Here is a 26,284-nt window from a genome sequence, read left to right on the forward strand (position 1 = left end):
GCTCAAGATATGAGATGAAGTTGTCCCCTGGTGTAACCGTCCTAGTTTTGCTAATTTCAGACAAAACCTGCAGAATAGCCCAGGGCCTTCTTATCCTTTACTGGAGGTGGAATAGCACCTGTATTTAACTAGCCACAAAACACACTTTTATTTAGCATATTGTTTTGAAACAATATACCCTCATATTTCATAGAGAAGATTGCCCAAATCAACAGACCATCCAGAAGTGGATGTCTGAGGTGAGCAGCACTGTCTTGAACCAAGTAATACTGTCAAAATATAAATACGAAGAGTGTATGCTGCTCATCAGTAACATGAATGTTACTGAAATTCCATTTCAAGGCTAATCACACATAAAAACATGGCTTGATATGAAAAAACAGTAGTTCAGGACACACTGCTTTTTTTGTAATATAAGAAAGCAAAAATAATTGGAAAAATGTTAGTATTTTTGTACTTTCTAGTTTATCCCATTTTTTCCTATTTTTAAAAAGTATGGAAATGATATGGAGAAAGTAGAGTGCGAAAAAAGTAATCATAGATTGTAACAGAGATGAAAAAGTTCTGTCAAACAAGCAAATGCATCCCCCTGTCAATGGAAAATTGTCCTTGACAGTGTATGTTCCAGTGTTTTGTCATGGCTAAGTTACAAGAATCACATACAAATTTCGTTTACTCAGAGGAAACTGTTCCTCTCCCATTGTAAGGATAAGGAAGAGAAGTTGATTGCATGCAGCTTTCATAATCATAAACTTTGAATAACCACTGATGATTTTAGATGTTTAGTATACAGTGCATTGAAATATAAATCTATCTGCAACACATAGAACAGCATTATCTGATGTGACATCAGTTATTCAAGATCTGTAACCTTCACCATGATTTAATGTAAATTTATCCCCTTTTTAAACATTGTAAGATTTCATTTCAAGTATAGCAGAAACTGATTCCAAACTGGTTAATGGAAATGAAAAGCATGTGCTATGACCATCACATGGTTTATCATCACAAGCATTTGATAATCAGGACAGAGATTATCTTTTTATAAACATTTTGAAGGTGAATTAGGATAGTAACCATTCCTATAATAACATCTATGTCTTCAATATCATTGTTTGGGCTCAAAGACATGAAAAAAACTTGCTTTGAGAAAATACTACTTTGCTGAAATCTGTCTTCTTTCATCCAAGCAATCCTTATCCTGTTTAGAATTAATAAATCTATGAAAGGCAACTCTTATCTCTTTAATAATAATTTCCTTGCAATATATTCTTCATTATAAGGAGAAATTACATACAGCACAGCAGATGAAAGTGAAAGTCTACAGATTAGACTTAAAATATATTACAAATGCCTTTCTCTATGTCAGCATACTCTTTATTGAAAAGGCTTTTATCACTTCCACTGTGCTGATTAAGTAGATTTTTTTTTTAATGATAAGTGGAAAATTTTAAGGGAACTATATGCAATGTCATGTCTCTAGGTTCTCCAGTGCCAATGGATGCACACCACTACTTATTGTATAAAATGACTCAATTAAAAATCTGAATTAATTGACTCAACTCATTTAAGTCTTTTTCTGTGGTTCCCAATTAGAGCCACAACTGTTACAAGCTGCAATATAATTGCAATAGACTTTTGATTTCACAAAACCATGACACTAGTATTTAGGATTTCTTTGAAATTGTTGGTCTACAGTACGGTTATTCCCTGCAATTTCTAAATGGGATAAAGAGACAGATTAGGTACAGATGGATTACAGTTAACAGTAAAGCACAAGTACCTGATCCAGTTTCCAGTGGAACTCTGCAGGGCGGAAAGTGTCAGCCTGGTCAAAGTCCTTCCGCAGCAGAAACACCAACCGGCAGTTGTGCACGTACAGGGCATAGTGATGTCGGTTCATCTCTAAAGGGAGGGAACAGTAAGATCAGTTTGCTAAACTACCATCAACACTTCTGTTTAGCTGAATATGTTTCAAAGCAATATATACCTAAAAGACAGACAGACAGACACACACACACACCCTTTTCTCAATATCCAGTCTCAGGGAAGCCACATACAGTAAGAATCTTCCTGAATTAAGTCATATTAATTTTATTTATGGAATCATTATATCAGAATTAATAAATACAATCCAAATTAATATTTCATCTAAAACATTCAATAAAGAATTAGACTGATTTTCCCAATCTAAATCTTAAAAAAAACCCTAATATATTTTGTCAGCCAATTCCTTCAAAATCCATAGATCTGTTTTCAGAAATTATCCAAGAAGAGAATCAGGGCTTGAAACTCAGGTAGGCAAAAGTCTCTTCAATAAGCCATGAGTCAGCAACACTCAGAGAGGCATCATCCCAACTTTGCAACCTTCTTCCAAACGGCATTAACTGAAGCAAAATGATAACACTCTATCAAATTTGTTATGCCCTTTGCCAAACAGTTTTAAAATAGAGCATAGATTCACCTGTCTTATCAGAGTTGCAGAGAATAGTCTCTTTCTCAGCTCTTAATCCTGGGCTAGGTCCGTGTTTCATCCACATAGTGATGGTGAATTGATCAGTTAAATTCTTTGGAACTATTCCGTCTGGAATTTTGGCTCCTTGCTTTCCATCAAATTTAAAAATCATGTCATTGTTGTCCATGAGAAGCCCAGCCGTCCAGTTAGTTGTTGCACTAGGAGACGGTAACAGGTCAATGGCACCTGAAGATGCTCCTGTAAACGACAGATAATGAATAAAATGATGAGAGACTAATGAAAAAGCTGTGCAAATGAATTTAGTATAGGCCAAGGGCCTGATTCACACATTCCTGTTTACGAATTTTTACTATGCAGATGGTCCTACTAGCTTCACTACCGAATCATATATACGTTTACATAGCACTGGCCATAATAAACCAGTAAGGGCTCTGTAGATGAAATGCACTGCACAGAAAATTTAAGAAAATATTTTAAAAGTATTTCTTTTCTTAGACAGTTCTCATTATTTTCTCAAATCTGTTAATGTTTTCACATTTCTGCCAGTCAGGTATTTAAAGAACTGCTAAGACTAAAACCAAGTTCTGTACCTCCAGCTGGGAATCTTCCTTCCTCAGCAGCCTGGAGATACACTGTGCGTGCAGATGGTGTCTTGCAGAATACTGTAGAGCAGACATGAACATAGGACAAGTGTCCAAGAGTCAGCCACAGACATTCACAATAATATTGATATGAATGTTTCTACGTAGACAGTATTCATCCTAAAAATAGGTAATATCACTTCAATGTTGGCTTGTGGCAGGTATATGATGGTTGTAACTCTAAGTGTTCTTGCCTAAAGATAGATATAAGACTTCTAGGTAGTACTCACAACCCAGATTAGCCCTCTGCTAAAAAGGGAATCGTTAACAAAGTGGTTCCTAGCCACATGGCACTAATTTGTTAGAATTAATTTGAAAAAAAGCAGAAATAAAAAATAACGTGGTGCCAAGATTTGATAAAACAGTACAATTCTTTAGAACCCCATGTTTAAGGGAGATCTGTATTTTCCTACAGCTGAACAATTATCAGGCATTTTTTTAAAACATGCAATCAGCTATGCAGTTAGAACCTTTACTTAGCCAGTGAAAGGTAGCATTTAGCAGAAAGTATGCTTGCCAGCATAGAAAGCAAAAACAGAATTTGTGTATTCCTGATGATACTTTGACAAGTAAGAATACGGTGAACAAACTGAAACTGAAAAAAAAATCCCAGGCTAGTAACATATCCCAGCCTCCTGCAGTGTCCAAGAAGAGAAGAGAGACTCCAGCTCTCTGCAGGAGTGTTAAATCTTTTGCTAATAACGTGTGGAACTGTGCATCTTTTTAAAGTGCTATACTATAGTAAGAATATAAAAACATTCATAGCATTCAGTAACAGAATTTCTTAAACATTTCCCTAAATTTTGTTATTTTAAGATGAGGTTGTTCTGAAGTGACAGTAATATCAAACCTAAAAACTGTGTGTTTGGAATTTAAGCACAAAGACAAATTGTAGTTACTTTTTAAACTCTAATTCTAGATAACACACCAGGCTGCATTGCCTGATACACAGGATTATCCACTGGAAAACCTCACACTCAATTTATCCAGATGGCACAATCTACAATAAAATTTTTTTTTTTTTTTAATTCAAGCCACTAAAAAATAAGATTACTTGCACAGGATATATACACAGAAATAGCTTGCACCATAGTGTATATTAAAAAAAAGTATGTTTTTAAACTGGCATAGGCTTATATTAGGTAACTTAGGAGCTAACTTAGGAGCTCAAGGAAGAAGCTTCACCTCTCACTCACTCTATCTTGTGCTCTGGTAAAAAATTTAGAAGGATCTATTTTTCAATTAAAATGAATCTGCGAGTCAACTCTGAAATAGAAGTCTCTCAGACAGCTTGTTAAAGCTCTGATTCAGCAAGCTGCTTAAGTAAACGCCCTTATCTTCACAACTTATGGTCAGGCTTGGGTAAGAGCACTGGGGTAATCAGTACCAAATTCAACAGGTTCTCCTTTACCTGCCCATATTTTTATGGACATTCATGGGGCACTGTGGAACCCCATCCTGTTAGCAGGCGTTAATCCTGCTCTGAAAACAACTACTGGATTATGTGCTCAAGGAGATTTCACTGGAAGAAATCATACTGTTTTGATCCTAATAAATCCAACCAACATCCCAAGCTGCTCAGCCACGTCAGCCACATACGTACACAGACCTGCAACAACTTGAACAGGCCGTATCTGGAGGCATTCCCAGACAGCCAGATCGCGCTCCTGGCTCTGTGCCCTTCCCAAACCGAACGGCTGACACCACTTCCTTCTAAAATGCTTTCAGAGTAACGCGTTATTTTCTGGAGCCACGACATACAAACCCTGTGTTGGACCTGGCACCCTGAGGTGCACTTTATCTATCTAAGCGGTTGGTTTCACAGACAACTGAAAGGGATGGTCCCACCTCTGCTCCACACTCTACATATTCGCAAACTTTGTGCCAGCTGAAGCACTTACTGAAGCACTTGCTGAAACAGATCAGACTGCTGACCTGCCTGGAAGCTAACCAGTCCTGTAAAACCAAGCCAAAACTCTTACTTTTCCATCAGATCAGCAAGCTGCATGAATTTCTATGAGCCTGCTGCAAAGCTGCATGACCTAGGAGAAAGGAGAGAGGGCAGGCTCTCCCCTCTCAGCCAGCGCGTGGCCTTGGAGCTCCTTTCAGGAAACTCTTTGCCATATGTGAATATTGGCAATCTCATTATTTTAAATGTTATCGGCATTTAGAGGGAAAGAAGACAGCACTGTAATCATCCTTCCACCATGTTCTGGGCTTCTTAACTGATCTTTTTGTGAGATTTATTCTGCATGTGTTTTTCAGAGTCGAAATCATGTCTTTTTTACGTTCTTGTATTTTTTATTACTCCTGGATGATAAGGTGAAAAAATGCTTACTAAAACGCTTTGAGGAACAAGACTAATAATTCCTTGACTTTAAAATGATTCAAGAAGCGTACCTGAATCATTTAAGCTGAAGACTTGCCTCCTGTCTGTGTAAGTTACACTGCCTACCTTGACTGTCAAAGTGGGTACAAATCCCTGGGTTATTGAAAGGCAGAGTTAAGCCATCAGTCATATAAAAAATGAGCTCTGATGCATTTGAATTCTCTGGATTTCCAACTGATAAATTAAGAAATGAGCATGTGATTTATGAACTCGGTCTTTAATTATAGAGAGCGAATCCTGCGTTTCAGGTGGCATAAGTGACTACTGTGAATCTGTGATCACTCAATTCTGCACTCTCTCCAATCACACAATGCTTCACTCATAACAAAAAAGCAGGGTTTTCTTCGTTTGGACAAATTTATTCATCCAACCATTACAATACAATAAGGCCATTTCTGGGAGAAAACTGCTTTCCAGAAATAATTTAACCTGCTTTCCAGTTCTCTCTAATGGAAAAGATGGCAATAAATACTAAATAAAGGATGGCAATAAATACTAAATACCATAGTGTAAACCAGCCCAGATGCAATTCTGATGTACAGCTCATTGTCATTTATGACCTTTGTATCGAGTCCCATTACCAATTTCTACCCCGCTTATACTGCTCTATGAACATACAGAACCCCTGGACAAAAAAATATTTTTTCATCCATTAGACTTTTCCCTCCCATTTACATATACATTCTTCACTCTATCTGTTTTCTCAAGTGCTTTATATTCTGTTCTTCATGGATGTGCTGAGTAAAAACTGACAGTTCAGCAATATTGTTAGACACTACCATCTGCCCAAATACTGCCTGCAACTAGCACAGTGGTACTGTCAGACCTGTTTTCTATGATGCCTGTCAGCTGGATGGAGATATAGGAGTAAAATTATGGGATTTCTGTGGCCTTAACTATGCAATTTTGAGGTTGAAAATATTCAGATTTTATGAGAACCGTATTACATTCACTTACCTTTACCTTACCTTCCCTAATCTCTGCAGGTAATAGGCATATATTTATAGAATCTTAACTATAAGCTATTTTTCCCTGGGAATTAGTTTTCCATTTTTCATAATTTGGTCAAATATTTGTTTACAATTTTTTTTCTTAAAGATTAGTGTATTGATCTTAACATCTCTGCAGGCCTGTTGTGTGGTTATCAAAGCAAATGTAAGCCAAACACCAAAGCACAAAACCCCAAAAGCCATGCATTTAAATGGAAAAAATGTATTGCCTTTTGACAGCCTGGAGCACATTTGCCATTTCAGCTTAAACGGGAGCCAGGGAAAGAGACATTTTGGAGAAGATGAGAAACCATACCGTCCATGTTTCATATGAGGACTTTAAGAAGACAGGATTTTGGAGGAGGAAGAGAGAAAGCAGATCTCAAAAGGCAAAAGATACATGGCTTAATCTGTGGTCATACTTTTGCAACAATCATACATAAACACAGCAGCATCCTAAAGTATTTAATTTCCCTCTCAAAATGAATTTGTATCTTTTAAACCAAGTTACCAGTAGGTGGGAAAAGGGAAGAAATTGATTTGGAAATTCTCCTTTGGAATATCACTTCTATGAAATTGAAGTGTTTCCTTAATATCTTTGTTCAAATGATTGTCACAAATGTTCCTTTATTTTTCGTTTGTTTCAACTCTGGCACAGTATGTATCAGAACAGAAAGCTGAGTCAGGAAGACTGAAACAAAAGATGAAGATTCAATTCTCATCAAATGCTATGGTCTTCCTAATATGCTGGTGTTATTTTGTACAGCATCCAGGGCAAGGCGCCAATCTATATCTGAAATCTCAACATACTGCTAGAATAATCAGCAGTAACAGGGCGAAGAAAGAGTGAGAAAGAGGTGGGATGAAGAAAAAGAGGAAAAATTGGAGAAGGGAAGAAGATAAAAAATGAAAGTAAGCAGGAAGGAGGAATGACAAAAGTGAAAACAAATGGAAAACAAGAATTGACCGCTAGCCAAATACCACCACTCCATTCATTTTCATAGCTACAATCCACTATGATCTAGCTATACAAAATCCATATATTGTGTGCTTACAGACCACAGAGAACTGGTGCTTTATCTGGAAAAACATAATTATTATATCAACTGAAAGTCATACCACATAGCTTCTGCAGAGATTTTTCTGAGTATGTCTCGCGATCACAGCCTTTTCCAATGTAATTGGTCTGCAATTCAATGGTGGTATGGATCGAGGAAACTGGTCCATCGCATGTTTCTAGATGAATGCTAGGAAACAAAGGCATGCTGCCAGAACCAGGCTTGTATTCAATACGTTTGTTCCAGTCTGGAAAACAATAAAAACAACAACAAGATCCAAAAGTGATTAAAAAGGGAAAGGGAGTTATGCAATTTCAAATGGCATAGATGTTCTCAAAGTTCCCAGCCAAGACAAAAATCAAAGTTTTTGAACTTGACATCAGTGAGCTGCTGTTCTAAAAACCCCTCTTTTCTGCTGCTCTTTCTAAAAGAGCACCAGACTCAATTAAATAATAACACCACTATCAGAGTTGCACTGTGTTTGGTTCCTGACAAGAACTGCTGAACAGTGTCAGTCAGGGTCTCCAATGTCCACATCCCTGTGGTAGTCTCCCAGCTAGCTCTACCGAGATGAGGCTGTCAGTTGCACTGATTTCAGTCAGATTTCAAAATTTCGTGATACAGAACAAAATAGCTCTATGGACTAGGCTATATGCATCAGTCTCACTGGACTGCGATTTAAAGCTTTATAACTCTAGTATGTGAAAAGCCAACATAAAAATCTGTAGTTCCACTTCTTCGAATGTCTTCTGTAATTTTGTGATGAACTAATAAATGACAGCTAGAGCTGAAAGGACTACCCATGCTCCCAGCCAGATCTAGCTAATCCGGGATCTGCTCATGCAGACGTCTCACAACCCAGAATATTTAAGCAATCACCTGCCTCAGGCAGCCACCTGTCCATGGCATACACAGCACCAAGCTTCTCAACTGATGTTCTAAATCCAATTAAATATGATGCTTTGCTTCAGAGAGAACCCAAACAATCAGCATTAATCAAAAACGTGTATTTCAACTATCTTTCCTGTTCATACTTTAGCCACTGTAGCAAAGTTTTGAGAGACAACTTACTGTAAAACACCAGTAAGAATGCTACATTAATAAAGATTCAAATTATTCTGAAGTCACAAACCTACTCTACTTCACTTGCCTACTGTATACACCACTGTATCTGCAAAATTTCTCAGAAAAGTACTCTTGTATACATAGCCGGAATTCCTCTGACTATTCATAGTCCTAGCTAAAGGAGTACTCCGTAAGTGGAAAATTTAAGTTCTCATAATCAATCCAACCCCTTAAAGCAAATGTACAGACAATCTTTCTAAATATCAGAGGATGGTGATATAAAAAATACTCAGTAGGTGAAAGGGTTTGGTGTTTTTCAATGGACCTCATTTTCGGAAAGTATGAAAGTATGAAAGATACTCTCTGAAAATCACACAATCTTAAAGTGGATTAGAAATTCAAGAGAGAATCTGAGAGTCCATGCAAACATTTTGAAATGTAGAGCAATCGTTAAAGGGATCCAGAAAAAGGAGATGGGATGCCAGAGTCACTGGTCTGCATTTTAAAATTTGAACTTTTAGGTTTTCTTGAGAACTTTGAATCCAAATGGTAATGATGTAGCATCCTGTTATCAAGATGAAGCTGGCACATAGTGATACAGAATGTTCCATGAAGCATTACATTTTATTTTACTAAAATCTTTAGGACTTGTGCATCATTGTTCAAAATGACTGAGACAGCTATGTCTACTTAAAAGCCTGCCCATACAGCAGCTGAGTTGCTAATTTAGTAGTAATTTTCATGCAGTAATATTCACCCCTTTCATTCCGTATAAACTTAGATGTGATCTGCAGTACTGCATATATTTGTCTGTAATTGTCAACTTAGACAGTTCCCTTAGAATTTAGAGTGTCATTCAAGGTACATCATTACATTAACAGATTTTTATTTCCTATCCATTCCAGAAACTTGAGGTTAACATTTTTCCAAGCAAACAAGAACAGCAAATTACTTTCAAACATTTAGATAAAAATATGATCATTTCCTGCTTGTATATACACTAATAACATATGAATTATTGCTTCTTCAAGCCTTTCATTGACTAGTTAAAACAGAACTTTGCTGTACCCGAGAAGAAAGACAGAATCCCATACATATCTGAAATGTTTCTGACCATCTCAGCAGCTTTCTGGTTATAGACACTTCCTGGTTTCTCAGCAGCTTCAAATAAACTGGCAGTCATGCAAAATATTCATTAGTGTATGTGAGATGTGATTGAATCATTAACTGTAGCACATCTGCCTGCAACCGCACACTCACCTCAAGTTATATGAGGAATGGCTTATAAAAATATGCTCTATAAAATGCCACTGCTTACATGGAAGAATAATGGAAGCCTTTTGCTTCTCTCACATGAATGTCCTTTGCATCTGAAGGGGTGGTCTTTCATTTCACAGTACCATGTTTTCACTTGGCGAAAAAGATAATTTGTACCTAGAGTTTATAAACTCTGTACCTTAATCAGCTACATTTATCTCAGCTGTAAATTGCAAAACATCAGCTGGACTGGAATTAGTGTCCTTCAGCACTCGGTCCCCTGCAGCATCACAGACCAAATCCCATCCTAAATCCCACTTGCACTTCTTTCATTGACAGAAAGGGGCTTAATGCAGATTTCAGAAGTCAGCTAAGGATCCTCCCTCCAGGCAGAAGGTGATCTCAGGCAGGAGAAGGGCAATACGGAGTAAGATACAATCCTGACAGAGTAGTCCTTAAAGGTACTAATAGCTCCGCTACAGATCCACCGGCTGATTCATATAGTATCTGCCCCCATGGCATTTCAGCATCCCAGAGGTGTCGAAGCTGAAGCCAGCATCCTCTTTATCTCACGACCAGTAAGGTTAGTAAAGTTGAAAAGGTATAGAATTAGAACGAGTAACAGTGAGTGGTGGCAGTGTGAAGAGCTTACTGTAAGATGCAAGGCTTTAATTTGGAACATGGTGAAGCTAATCATCTTTCTTCTCAAATAACATACTGTATTGGACACATGGAAATGATCAGCACCTTGCCCTCAGGAACGTGGTGGCAATTTTTCAGCTCCTCTAAAACTGACTCAGAGGAAGAGTCTTATGTAACCAGAGTCTACAAAAGCCTAAGAATGTATTTTTTAAATTGGGTCTTAAAATGTGACTCATATCCAGGGCTATATAAACAGTTAAAAGATATATATAATCCCATCTGAAATAGTAGCTTGCTCTTGATCAGCTATACTTAAACATCATGGTTTCTCCTTTGGCACAAACTGATGTACAACAACTACACATTACAGTGCAGACATAGAAAGGTAAACACTATCTCTGCAGTAGTGGGGGAAGAATAATCCCAAGGGAAAGGCCTCACTAAAATCAGCCCTGTTCAACCCTGCAGATGACAGCTGTGGTTTGGATTTTCTCATTCCTTTGCTTGCAACTTGTAGTATAAAGCACTTTCAGAAAATGTGAGGCCAGCCCTGAATGGATTATATGTACAACATAACAATATCAGAATGTAAATATCGACATATTATGGTTTTAGTTCAGATCGTACGAATTATAAGACTATGTGAACTTGGATCTCAATCTCTAAGATCCTCAAACTACTCCCTGATCAAATTGCACCAAACTTCAGTAACATTTTGAGTTTTTAAAAATAATTCCCAATGCACTAAACAATAAAAATTTTCCTTTTAATTGATGGATAATGTAAAGGCTTTCCGTGATCTCTATTCGTAACAGTTCTGTATGTGATTTTCTTTCCTTTTTATTGATATACTACATTATAATTCATTACTAATTTCATTCTCATGTGCCTACTAGATGGCAGGAGTTGCACCCACCTCTACAGCCAGAAAAGGACTCTAGATGAAGGTGATTTAAATAGCAGGCTACAGATTACATCTTGCTCACAGAATGATTGAATCTGATTCTTCCTTGAAGGAGTATGGCACCCACATGTGAGGAGGATGCATGACCCAAGTGATAGACTGGCTGGATCACTGGACCTGATTCACTCAAGCTGGATGAAAGACGTGCACCACGGCAGCTAAATGTAAGATAAAATTTATACAGCACTATAAAAGAGTCTACGCAACCTCTTTGCAGAAAGGCTAGGGCGTAAGGTTTCCAGAGCAATGTGATTTGTGATTAGTAGATCCTCTGTTTCCTAAACAACACCCTGGCATCTGCCCTGTCTACGTGGGCTTGATACCGAGCTAACGGTTACTTTTTTTTTTTTTAATATATATATACACTTCACAGCTTTGCTTAGTTTTTTTTATTAAACATTATGCTCTGTATTACTTTGAAAATATGAAACAATCTGGAACAAATTAAAATGTCAGTACACACAAAACATTACATACAAGATCAGAAATACCTCTGTAGGCTTGCCTAAAGTACATTTATTTTCCTTATTTATGGGACTCTACGTCTTAGAAGCAGCAATCAGGCAGCTCCAGTTACTGAACAATGACATCTGGAAGAGCAGTGCACTGTCCTCACAAAGCTACAGTTTTCTTACATCATGAATTTACTGTAAGTGCACATATTGCCAGAATACCACATGCTGCAGCCGCCTTGATAAATACCTGTGGTATCTGTGTCATGCATCCTCTACACACTAAAGATCAATAGGCATATGACATTTCCAAAAGGTACGCGCTTTGATACTTGTGTTGATCTTAACCTTGGGCCCCATGACACGTTATTTTAAAGACATTACACATCCAACCAGTAGATCACGACACCACATGGCTTATAACAACAAGAGTTTCCTTCCCCTTTTGAACATTCATTGCAATGAGGTATGTAAAGACAAAAACAGTGCACGTATGGGAAGCAAAAGAGTTCTTTGCATAATTCTGGCGAGCATTATACCTACCCTGAATTCTCAAAAACAGACTCGATCTTTGTAATATAGAAACCCCAATTCATATTTTTTATTAGCACTGCATTTCTGCTAATGAACCATGTGATTTCTAAGAATATTCTCTCTTTAGGTGACGCATCTCATTCTACATATTTATATGTGCATATGCATCCTTGTATATACTTAATCCTTTCTCCCCATCATCTTTTTTTTGGGGGGCGGGAGGGGTAATCATCTGGCAGTCTAATTTGATCTTTATAACGCTAAAGTTAATTTTGATATACAGTTTTCATTTCAACAAAATTATGGAGCTGAATGAACGAGATCTTCCTCAAACAATTAAACACCTTGTTCATGTGTAGTGACACTACTCTTGAAATTTGAACCTGCCACATTCTGCTGGATTGCATTAGGTAGCTGTAGCTACAGAACTGGGCCTATATTTGTGTATTTCAACAGTTCAGACTAGCTCAGATAGTGATAAAAATATCCAGTTTGATCATGGTAAGAAGTGGACGTATTTCATAGAGAAGTTGAGTACATAATTGAAGGGAGATTTTTTCTTTTGAAAAAAATTTATTTTTTTACCTTAGGTTTTAGACTGTTGTCACAACTTCAATGTTAAGAAATGACTTTTCTCTTCTGTGACATAAGCTGACAGGTGAGTCTTTGGAGGTGGAGGAAGGCTGATGTGAGGAGCAGTGATTGAGCCTTTGGCAGAATGAAACATAAGGAAACTGGATCACATCTTTCCCAAGATGCTAACCCAAATCTGATAGGGTCTTGAAGAACTTTCTGTTCAGGGAATATTGACAGTCGGCTGAGTATTTTTATCTGCAAACACTTGTGTGACACTAACACTACCTGATCTATAGCTATGCTACTCTCGTATCCTCATGCAATTCTCAAAACCAGCTAATCCTTCAGGATGAATCTTTTCCACTCTACAGTGCCAGCATTTCACAGTTCCACAGAAGCAAAATCCATGTACAGATTATATTTTCCTTCAAGTAATTCACAGAAACTAGCATCAAGGTACTGTTCCGGCTACTAGATCCTTACTAAGGCCATATAAGTACCTTAAGAAGGCATAACCACTGCAATGTAAATATGCTGACTTGGATCTTATTTGCAATAATCTCAGTGGATTGTCAAAACATGGCACAGACAGACACCTACTGCGAAGAATAGAAAGGACTCACTGCAATTTAACTTAAAACTTGTTTTAACATCAGTAACAGTTTATACATAATATTTGGGGACTTAATCTACTGACCCAAAACACAGCAGTTCCTTGAACTATTGATACCCGGCACTTTTTCTCCCCCTAAATTAAAACTAAAATCCCTAAATTGTCCCCGGTGGCTGGCAGCAGTCCCCGAGTAGCTGTGGGACCGTGGTGCCCTCCACGCTCGAGGGGGCTGGCTCTGACCTGGCTCTCCACGCTGCTTGCTGAGCATGGAAAGGAGGAGCGTGCTGGCGGCTGCCGTGGCACGCTCAGGCCACTCTCCCGACACACCGCGCACTTGTGGCACACCCTCTGGGAGTCACCGCTACTCGGTGAAGTAAAGTATATCTATTTCTTTCAGCTACCCCTATACTCCTGATAAAGTTGCTGTGTGTCTTATTTTCTGACGGATTAAGGGCGCCTTCATAAGGTCCACAGTACATTATAAAACAGCCTGACAAGGGCACACACTTAGATAAATCCTGTTACAAACACAGCAATCCTATTGCTCATCACGGGCTGCGCGCACACTTCAGTTGCTCCACAGTATGCAGGCGCGGTGTGGGGAGCCGCTCTTGCAGACACGCACAGGGCAAGACTATCCAAAACAGCTGCTTCAAATTCTGGCAGTCAAAACGCCTAAAAGGCAAGACATTCCAACACACTACGTACCATACCTACGCCACCTTCATGACCCTAGTGTCACTTTTCATATGAAATGGTGCTTTTCTGAAGCAATTATCTGCATTAAATATACAGTGCACATGAGCTAATCGTTAGACACTCCTCTCTTCCAGCAGTGCATGTGGTACCTGACCTGCTACTGCCCTGCAACGCACATCTGAGCAGATGAGTGCAGAGCTCCACACACATGTCATAATGTATGTGTACAGCTTGTGTGTGCTCATGAGGTGGATCAGCAACATGTAGTTTTGCCTTTTCCAACTGCAAATTCCCGGGCAATGAATAGCACTCAAATTTCCACTTCAAAGCAACAAAAGTAAAGATAAAGCATTTCTTTTTCAGTGACACAAATGCAGTATAACAATTCCTGCATCTCTTCTTCTGGACTGTAATCTCTCTGTATTTAAGGATTTATAAATTGTGCAACCTAGAGAAAAAAAATATTTCCAAGGATTTCCAGTTTGGAAAAAAAATTAAAACCCCAAGACACCTAAAGCATTTATCTTCTCTGCGCTCAAAACTTCTGACAAAGGAAAATTTTTACTTGCAAAACAGAAATCTCAGCATTTTCCTTTGTCAGAAGTTTTGAGGAGGATTGCTCCAGGAGAAAAGGAAGCAGCGCAGAGAAGATAAATGCTTTAGGTGTCTTGGGGTTTTAATTTTTTACTCTGAACGTTGTTTCTTCACGCAGATTACAGGTGAACAGAACTGTGTTAACATTATCATTTTAATTTTAAAACATTATTAACATTAAAAGGAATCATCTGCTACATCTGCTCATCTCAGAAGGAAAGTTAGAAAAAAGACTGTTAGTGGATGGACTTTCTTATACACACTTTTTTCTGTGAAGTTTGTCTGAACAGTTTCCCAGTCATGTAATTGATCACTTTATAAGGGAGCAAATTTGGTAGAATGTCAACTAGTTAAATGGCCAGACATCAACTAGTAACCATCAGCAGACTGCTATTTCCAGGATCCATCAATGTCACCGTGCGTTGCCCAGAGTATTACTTCCTAAAGCAATTTGCCAAGTGTTAAAGGGATGCGACCAGTCACCACTGACGGAAGAAACTCCTTTCTCTCTTGAGAAGCAAGCGTGTAGCTTTACAAGGGTTGCCACAACTGCTACCACTCCTAGCGACATACATCACTGCTGCCACTTCTGGCAGACATATATTACCCCAGTATATATTGTTTGGGAGAACTTATAACAAAATGAAACAAGATATAAGGATCTCAGGAAGCTTCTCATGCTAGAAGTCTTTTGAAGAAGCAGCTGGAAAATCTGATGCAGAAAAAGATGTGTCTGAAATAGAGTGAAATTCCAATTAGGGTATTTTTGATAAAATGGTGATTTCCTCTGCCTTTTTATAAACATGTACATAATACGCATGCATGCACACACACGCATATATAGATGCACATGTATATATAAAACAAATATATACACACACATACATAAAAAAAGTATAAATACATATATTTTAACCCCTCAAAATAATCTTCAAAGCTCTGTTCATTCTTTTTAAAGGAAAAAATGATCATTTCTCATCTAGCTAGCTAACAAAGCTAAAAAAATCCCTAACAGACATAACAGGATTTGACAGCTAAAATACAAGCTAATGACATACATACAACAGGACAACTAAATCTGATGCCACATATGAATTTAAGCATGTTAAATATGATGAATGACCTGCTAAGGCAACAATAATCAGAAGGTCTGACCCCATTAAAGCCTGGCAGAGAGCTGAATGAAGATTCAAACTAACTTCCAAATCCCTGCTAAGGTACCATGGTTTGCTAAAACATTTGAATGCAGATCTCACAAGCATCAGGAAACATCCATATAAAGCTCTTCTCTCTGCAATATCCTGACAGTTTTGAAAAATAAATAAATACAATGAGAAAGAGAAATCTGAACTACTGCAGGATAACAGTAAAATCTGCTCTTAAGGAGTAAGTGAGACATACTGGAATAACTATTGTGACTGACCTAGTGATATCAAGTATGCTATTAAGGGATAAAAAACAAAACCCCAAAGGCGGGGACTTAGTTGCAAAATAAAGATACAAGAAACTGAAAAAATTGGAAACAACAGCATGCAGGACTGGAACAAATTTTTTTTCTTTTTGTGAGATTGTATTAGAATGATAACTATCTACTGAAGCAAACCACTTTTAGATATAGTTAGAAATTTCTAATGCTTTTAGAAGGACAAACTATCAGAAAATGATGTCATTACAGAAGAGAAAACTAACTTCCTAGCTACACTGGGTACAAGTGAATAGTGTTTGGATCCTGACAGTCCTGAGCGTAATAGCCAAGAGTTTTCATTACTGGATAGTATATAAGGAGGTTCACAAATTCCAAGAAACCAAGTCTGGAACATTTTGGGGAGCAGTTACTGAAAACAACCGAACTGAGGATGTCAAAGCTTGTGTGGAAAGTCTGTAAGTCCAAGTCCATGGTATAAAGACTGTCCAGAGGTTGTGCTCCATGCAGAGCATGGGGAAAAGTCTCAAACATAGCTGGATATCCTGAAGCACCTTAAATTTTGAGCAGAGGAAACAGAATAATGAAAATATCAGCTGTCAGCTACCTCTTAAGAGGTAAGAAACTTAAGAACAAAGTAAGATTTGCTACAGCAATGTTCACTGAGACCTTGCAACAAAAATAAAAAAAGGAACGATTCTGTAATCTGAAGACAGAAAAGTAAACAAAGAAGGCGTAAGAATGAGCTTTATAGAGTTATATGGGAATAACAATTATCTAGTCACTGGTCTAAAATGAATGATTTTTTCCATCAGCTAAGACAGAAAAGACAGATCATAGTATTTCAACTGTAATATGGACACAGAACTGACAAGAGAGAAGGCAACGAGTTACTTTGAAAAAGCAAAGCTCCTGGCACGCAGCGAAGTTACTAGTAAGGATCCCTGTGAATCAGTTTTGAGACTGCTATTTGATATTTCCATTAATGGTCTTGGCACAAAAAAAGGACTGCTTTAATTACTTTTGCTGATGACAAAACTGGAAGGCAATTCTATATTGGAAGTCAATACAGAAACAGGACATCAGAAGTGAAGAACAGGATGACTTTGAGAACTGGTGTAATAGAAATACTGCTTGATAGCAATGATACGAAGTGCTTGTTCATGCTCAAGAATTTCTTCAGTAAACTGGTGACTCATGATTTAAAATCAGCGGATGGAAAAAGATGTGATTCCATTAAGTCAATAATAGCATGTCTATAAGCTACCAGTCTGATACGGCCAAAAACAAAAGTAATCTTGGAATATATCAAGCAATAGATTTCCAGCAGAAGGTCGTTGTGAAAGACAGCTGCGAAAATGCTTACCAGGAGTGCTCAGAAAAGATACATTTAACTGTAATACATAAACCTAATCAGCAGAGGAAAGGACAGCCTATCCTAAAATAAGATACGTTTGGAATATACATAGGAATTTGATTCATACCAAACAGATACAACTGCTTTCTCTAAATATATCTGGCAGCCAAACAGAAGGAAAAGTTAGAGAACAATACTGATACAACAAATGGCTACACAATTGTGTAAACTTTGAGCTAAAAAATCAGAAGCCCTCAGCAGTTCAATTAATATGCAAAAATTTATAATACATATATTCAAAAGAGCAAGCACTCTACTAATAAACAGTGCCATTAAAGGTAACAATTGAATGTAAGCATTTTCATTATGGATACCCTATTATAAGGGCATATGGCTAATTCATACACAGAAATTCCAAGACCAGACTGGCATAAAGTTTCCATGCTTAGAATAAATTATATTAAAAAAGAGGGGGGGGCATCTTTTTTATAGATAAGAGAGCAAATAAAAGCACTGTAGTTTAAACTACCAGGTATGTGCACAAGAAGAAGGATGCAAATTGATTCAGATTTATTGCAGAAAATATACAGGCCTTTAAACCACGTTCCTGAGGACGAAGAGCATTATTCTTGTAAGCACAGTTTCTGCACTTGATCACCCTCTCTCCCTCTTTTCCCCCAAATAACCAATTGCTCTAGTAATCACATTGCTCCTTGTTAAGAGCACTGACAGCTCAACAGCTAGTATGGTTTTGGTTTTTCTCTGTAATTGGATTTTACTAGAAAGCCCACGTGAATACCATTTTAAAATCACTTAGTGCCTACTGCAAATAGCATCTATAAAGCATGTTGACTCAGACGTGATCTACAATCACTCTGCTGCTACATGAGGCGGTCCTGCCCTTCTGTGGCAAAGGGAACGACGGTATTTCAGGAGGAGAAGCGAGCCGATCGGACCCTTTCATGGCCTCAGAACAACCAGTCAACAGGAAGGGGGTGGCAAGGCTTTGCCTTTTGGTGATCACAAAGCCCTACATTAGCTTAATGAGGCCTACATGTTTTTAAAAAGAGGTACTAGGCAGTATTTTAAAGACACATTAACTACCCCTATAGTTTATAATAGTTTATTAGGTAAAAAAACAGCTGTTCATTTCAGAAGTATTTTTAAACGAACACTGAGTGAAAGCATCATTGAGGATTTTTAAGGAATATACTTTCTTCAGCTACTTTATATTGCACACAAAGGCTCTGGTAATTGAATAAAGTGTATATATGGATTTGTAGTACTGGAAGATCGATGTACGGAATCTTTCACAAATCAGTAGCACATTTCGGACTGGGCACTATGAAATCCTGTTTTCTCATCAAGTCAAGTCCTAATAATTTTCTCTTAGTTGAAGGTTACTAAATATTGGTTGTGTGGGGGCTACATTAATTTGGCAGAAAAAATTAAGTCATCTTTGGCCAGATTGGAGTTAAAGGTTTAACGATCAGGAGACAAGTTGGCTACTAATTTTTGGACTGTCTCATCTTTGGGCAGTGGTGCAGAATTTTTTTTTGAAAATACAACTCTTACTTCTTTGGCACATATTCATCTCCCTAAGATGCATGTTCAGCCTTCACTATTTCTTAAATACGTGTTTTCAGAAAAGCCAGAATCCTCAGATACTTCCTTGGGATATTCAGCTGACTGCTTTAGAGGAGCTTTTTCTGTGCTTTCAGCCTTAATAACTACTTTCTATTCGAAATCAATTGGATGTTAGGGCACAGCCTGACTTTTGGTTTAATTGGTCAATTAATGAGCAGACCTCAAGCAGTCTCAAAATATATATTTTAGGTGCTCCGATAACTTGATTCTGTCCTTCATTTTCAAGCAGTAACTCCTCTTTCTTTTCTTCTCCCTTTGTAGTACATCACCACCACTAGAGAGCTCAGTATGCCAATAATTATGCTTCCAACTTTTTGTGCATCTTGCAACTTTCAGCACATTGGTTTATTATTTTATTTCCATTTCATATTACAGTAATTCAGTAGTGGGACAGGTAAGGAAAATCAAGTCTTTTTATCAGTTTTGTAAAGACCCTTCCTAAAGATAATAAAAGTTAGAAAAAGACACTATTATGGCACCATAAAAAAGTTAAAGGAAACATTATCTAGATTACTGGTTTTTTACTTTTTCTTATTTAGGGATCACTTGATATTTTTAATGAAAATACTATATAGATATTTAATTCTGTGTTGCCATAAGCATTTTCAATTACAACCGAATTATGACAAACCCCAGTTTTTGTGCTCTTTTCCCACACGTCTGAGGATGCACATTAATGGTTGGCTGTTGGGATGGTCTGCTTAATTAGGACTACTGTTTTTTAACCTGTAGTCTGTAAAGTATCATAAATATTCTGGAGAATTGTTTGAGCAATAACCAAGCTAAGCACTATGTTTTTAATGTAAACCTGGCTGGAAAACTGGATTCATGAAACAGTTATTAATATTTCCATCCAAGTCTGTTCCTCATCCAGTATTATCCTGTATTTTCATTACTGACTTGGAAAATGAAACCGGGAATATACTTCCTCAAACTGCAGACAATACCAACCAGGGCGGGCCAGCGAAGACCGAGACTGGAATCCAACGTTTCAAATCTTGACAAAGGAGAGCCATCCTATTAATGCAAGAGGGTTGTTTGCAAGATGCTACATATACCAACTACGCTGATACATACAGGGAATAGCAGCTTTGGTACCACTTGTAGAAAATAATCACAAGATGATGATGATGGCAGAGTACAGAACGAGCATGAGTAAGAAATGCTAAACCATGCTGAAAAAGGCAAATGTAACAGTGGGATACTGAAACAGAAGCACAGCCTGCAAGGTTTGGGAAGTAATCCTCCTGCTTTCCTCAGCATTAGTAACCCATTAATTGCAGCAGCGTGTTTGGTTTTGGCTACCACATTCCCCAAAAGGGGTGGAGACCAAAATGAAAGAATCCAGATGGGAGTGACAAGAAAGCTCAGATTCAAGAGAAAATAGAGTCTTGAGAACAATTTGGTAAATCAGAGTTGCTTTATTTAAGAAAAGATGACTAGTGTGGGCAGCACCTTAACCACCTACAAACAGATAAAAGACTGCTGAAAAAAGGAAACGATCTCTTCTCTGCATCCATAAAGGCAGCCAAGTAGCAATGTGCTTTAATAAGTGAGGAAGTAAGCCATAGGGAAGGTTTAGGAAAACGTTCTTAAGGCAAGCAGGGAAGCACTACAAACGACTGTCTGGGTATATGATGGAATCTGCATCACTGCAGGCCTCAGTTCTTGCCCTGACAGAAATTCTTCAGAAATTATATACGTAGAGTTAGAGTCGACCCTGCCTACAAAATGTCTGTAGATATCTTCCAAACTTACAAGTTTGTAATTATTGAATTATTATGCTCCTATTTTAGTTTTTCTATATGTGAACCCTGAGTGGTCCTATTAATTGTTTATCAAATAAATATGAAATAAAGTAATAAATAAAAAGAAAGTAGACATGAAGTCTTAGAAACATATATATCACTAATTCTAAATTAAGAGATTGTACTGCAAGTTATAACCTACTTCAAAGTAAAAGAAACTGGTCATATACATGAGCAAGAGATAAAGACACAATATGATCACAGAGGATTGTGAAATTTTTAGCAAAAGTCCTTTTTATTAAAATCACTGAGCCTTCAAAATCAAAATGTTTAGGTGAGAAAAGGTCAAATCCAATGCATTTTTTAGCTTATTTTTTTAAATGTTTTGCTGTACTGTTTTTAAAACACAACTTTGATTGTATTCTGCATATTCGGTCCCCAAATGAAGAACTTTATTTTCTGGTCCCAGTTCCTAACTGGAACATTCCCAATACGCTGACAATGTTTTTGATGATTTACTTTTTCTCCTTCCTCTTCTAATGATGACACAATGTTTTCACATGTATTTTAAATTACATTCACATTCCTGTATTATGATCAGGTTTCTGAAACCACTTCAAAAAGTTTTTAGTTTGCCCCAGTACAAATTGAAAAATTTCTAAAATCTTGAGAAGATAATAATCCATCCACAACTACTCAATGCCATTTTGGGGGAAATTTTAATGCTATTATTAAATTTTGTATAAAGAAAACATGAAAATGTATGTTGTTTTACCCACAAAGCACTGTGAAGTTTAAAGAAAAAAAACCTAAAAGATCTTATTAGAGGAATAGATAGTCATGAATATGTCAAACAGAAGAAAAGTTTTCAGCTGATAAAAGAAGACATTTTTATGTGATTCAGTGGAATGAGTTTCAGAGTATGTACTTTCCCATAGTGGAAAGATCTCTGCTTTCATGACTTGTAATACTGCTTCTGATTTGCAGAGCAGGTCAGAAAAGAAAATGTTTCACATAGTTCTACTTCCTTCCCTATTTTTCACTTCTACTTATGTGCAAATGTGCCGAAAAGTTATGATTATATGCGTTATTCTCCATCTTTATCTGATTTGTTATAATATTCCTTTTCTTCGGTAAAGTTTGAATCTTCTCTGTTTTGAATAAAGCCGAAGTAATCTTACAGAAACCAATATTTATGTGACAATAAAACTACTGTAGCAAGAAGAATCACGCTGGAAGTGAATCTACAGAAAAAATGTACAGTCTTTGTTCTGTGTCCATAGAAGTGGGAAACAAAAGCAGAGCCCTGAAGGAAGAGAGAAAACTACCAAGAATGTGCTGAAGATGACAGCATTTCTGGTACCATGAAAGGTAATCTTGGAGTTCAAATTATTTCTATTATTTTCTATCTAAATTCTCTTTTTTATAATTAGTGCATTTTCATAGGAAAAAGAAAAAAGTATCTTCTAGCTTTTATTTATAACGCAGTCTCCTTCATCACCTAGCAGGAAGTGATGATTCCATTGTTTGAAATGAATAGAAATTAACACACATGCAGCAGCACGGAGAGGAAATTTATACCATAGCTACTGTAGTCAGTGGACAAAATTCATTCATAAGAATTTTCAGTTAAAACTAGGATAACTGATTAGGAATGAACTGGGTTAATTGATTTCTAGTTTAAGAATGCTTAGACCATTTTAGAGTGGCCTACTCTGAACTGCTTGATGCCAATTTGGTTCAAGTTCCTGTTTCTAAAGTAGCTTTTTAACAAAGTAGAGACTTGCCGGTGGCTCAAAATGTCTGTGTGCTGTGTGCAAAGGCTTGACAACAGTATATTAATGTTCATCCCCAAAAACAAGGGAAGTAGCTCCTAGATTTAATGAAGACTTGAACAGTATTAGAATTGTTCTCTGCCCAAGGGAAAATTGTTTAAAGAATAGCACCCAGGCCTGTTGAATCTTATTTGCCCTGCTATACATGTTAGTCATGTGGAGTCGGCCTCCAGAAACAGGAATCAATTTGTACATTACATTTTATGTATGCCAATTCTTCACTGTCTCAGCCCAGTGCAATGTAGGATATTTCAAGGGCATCTGTTATCGCATTGAAATTTTAACACTGAATTCACATTAGAGAAGCTATCATCTCAATTTATGATAATCACAGAAAGAACTGCACAGTACTTCAGATTACTAAGGCTAGTAGCTTTTAAGAATCAATTGCCAGTGTTATAAATTGAAATTCCAAGTATTTATCTGTTCAAGATAACACTGAAGAACAAGACAAAAATCCTATATCACATTTTGGCAGCTTCTGTGTTATAACCAAAAGCTCAGAGTATTCATCTCTTCTTTCAAGCAAAGTATTATCGTACACCCCTTTGTCACCCAATGTTTTCAAATATCCCATATACTCCCCTATGGAGCATACCTGCTGGCCGCCGTTTTGTGCACGGATTAATAAGAGTCACAGGCAGAGAGATATAAGGGCACTGTAAATGTCCTATACATGTATATGTTCTCCATTCTCAGACTCCTGACTCTCTGTTTCCTCTATAAGTACTGGAAATACTACTAGTAAATTTTGCTGATTTGATTATTTCTAGCAACAGTTAATTTTTAGAGATTTCAGCTCAGAAAGTGAAAAGCAGCATCACATATATGACTATCTTCACCCTTAAAAATAATCAGGCTTAAAAAAAAAAAAATCTCCTTTAAGAGAAATAAAGGAATTTCTGGAACTAATATGCCACATCTTATTTTCGAATCATAATGAATGATTTGGTCATTAAGAATTAGTATCATACAGACACAATTCTTTACCTAAGCACCTTAAGTAAACAAACATAATCCACTTGCACTTTGTGCCATTTGATGCGGAGATATGCCAAAAAATATAACGTAGTCTACTACCGATTCCACAGATGGAAAGGTAGAAGAATTTCACTGACATCAAATGCGCTCATTTGTTTTCCTTTGATTTTATTGATAGATATATTTTATATTTTCCATTGCCTATGATGAAGACCCATCATAAAACTTTGTGTCAGATCAGTAAGAAAAAAGAACACATCTGTGCCAAATTGCCACAGAAATAAAACCCAATATTGAAAATAAAGAAAAAGGCCAAATTCAAGCACAATGAATTCTATCAAAGCATATCCCTTCCTATCTTTCTGAGATGCTTTAGATAAGCTGCTCTCTTATGCAATGTACTGCATCCTTTAAAGAGTTGTTTTGCATATATTGTTTTCCCTCAAGTTTTTTCTTTCTTTCCCTTCTTCATTTTCTTTATAATCCAAACAGACTGAGCAGTCTATTCTCTCAACATCACGCATCAAAAATAACAAGCTGGCAGCCCTTCCTATTAGATACCTGGTGTTAAACAAACCACAATCCACATACAGCTCTCCAATTTCTAGGAGGGAAGAAAGAAAATTTTTGTATATGTAAATAACCAGAGCTGATGTTCAGTTTTTCACTTCACACAACCTTAAGATAAACAAGACACACTTCAAAATATAAAAATAATACAAACCTTATTTGAGGTTGTTTCCATTACTCTTCTTGAATACCTGAAAATGTCCCAATGACCATTTCTACAATAACAGATACTTGAACTAATTATGATAGTATTGGGCAATAAAACCACACCATTATTGAGGTTTCTGTGCAAATATTATCCAGTCAATAAAACCTAAATGGAAATAACATGGAAATTGGAAATCAACTGTCTAAACATGATTCCCAAACTAGAATTTGATAATATTTCATGCATTAGCAATGATTCCATAAAATGAAAACAGAACAGATCTACAATTGAAAGAGTTCTTATTTGTTTTATAGAATAAATTGTGAGCTTTTGAATATTCAACAAACTCAGTTATAAAATGCAAAAATATTTTATAATTATTGTTTATAAAAATGTTCCTCAAAATACTTCGGGGGAGAGAATCTAACACATTCCTGAAAAATTTAGAAGTCGTTCTGCTCTAAATGAGGTCTGTGAAAATGGAATCATGATATTGCAAATTTATTGCATCACAAGGCTCTCCAGATCAGGGCTGACATTTTACAAATAAAACCCTTTTTCTTCTGTCAGTTCTACAGATTTACCCAAGTACAACAGTAATACTGATTTTTTCCTTTGCAAACATTCTCTTTAATAATTCAGGTTCATTCTGAATGACATCTGCACAATATGGTTACATTCAGTCAATTTGTCACTAGAGCAGCCCTCATTCGCACCTTAATTCTATATAATTTGTGACATATCTATCTTTCCAATACATCACCATCTAGGTTTTTCCCCATTTTAAAAGACAGTAGACTCCAGAACCTTACAATATTTTTACAAAATCAGTTCCAGCTGAAATCTCTCAACATGAGGACGGCAATGAGTATAAACCGTTCCTTTCACTATGACTGTCTGTTGAGCACATCTTGACTTACATATATATATGTGCACACACAGGAAGGCCAATTCGCTACCTGAAGCAAGATGATATAAACAACTAGCAGGGGAAAGTCCCTTGTCATGTTGGCTCTAAAAAGTTTCTTTAAAGGAGTAATAGAAGAAAGGCAAGCATCAGTAGCATTTTTTAACCTTGCAGTATATTCAGACTGAATTAAAGAACTTCTGCTTTTTTCTTTCCTAATCTCCCCTTTGTTCCAATGAGGGAAGAAACATGGCAAATGCAAACAACCGTAAGAGTGTTATCCACATTTTCAACATGTTCTAAATAAAGCAAGCATAAGAGATAGCAGTAGATTTCTATACCACTACAATAAGCACCAAAATTTGCTTACTGTGAGGAAAAAAAACACCTCCTAAGAAAAGAAACTATAAAAAAGCTACTAAACAATATAAACTTTTAAACCTTACCTTGCCAGCCTGGTTTGCACACTGGTTTGACATTAACCTGTACTAAGACATTTTCGGTTGCGTGTTTTTGCCCACAGTCAAAAGCTGTTACCATTATCTCATACTGGTGCTGCTTATCGAAGCTCAACTTCTCAGTGTTTCTGATGTTACCTATAGATTCAACACAAGACAACATTCAGCAATTACTTCTTGGCTAAACTTACACAGATTATAACATTCGGGGCCTGGTTAATCAAGTCCTTTGTGACCAGAACACTCTTTGGGGCACGCAGG

At 37.0% G+C, this 26,284-nt stretch overlaps 1 protein-coding gene across 4 annotated transcripts in view; it reads right to left on the minus strand.

The window, feature by feature from the left end:
• CLSTN2 (calsyntenin 2) overlaps nt 1-26,284 on the minus strand; it is a 423,340-nt gene that overhangs the window by 63,699 nt on the left and 333,357 nt on the right. For all 4 annotated transcript variants that reach the window (XM_064516936.1, XM_064516935.1, XM_064516937.1 and 1 more), the window contains 4 exons: nt 26,012-26,161; nt 7,615-7,800; nt 2,465-2,713; nt 1,784-1,905 (listed from right to left, as the gene is read on the minus strand). In XM_064516936.1, the coding sequence (XP_064373006.1) occupies nt 1,784-1,905; nt 2,465-2,713; nt 7,615-7,800; nt 26,012-26,161 (707 nt within the window). The remainder of the gene's footprint in view (nt 1-1,783; nt 1,906-2,464; nt 2,714-7,614; nt 7,801-26,011; nt 26,162-26,284) is intronic.

The sequence above is a fragment of the Dromaius novaehollandiae genome, chromosome 9, assembly GCF_036370855.1.
Source record: "Dromaius novaehollandiae isolate bDroNov1 chromosome 9, bDroNov1.hap1, whole genome shotgun sequence".
Classification (NCBI taxonomy): Eukaryota; Metazoa; Chordata; class Aves; order Casuariiformes; family Dromaiidae; genus Dromaius; species Dromaius novaehollandiae.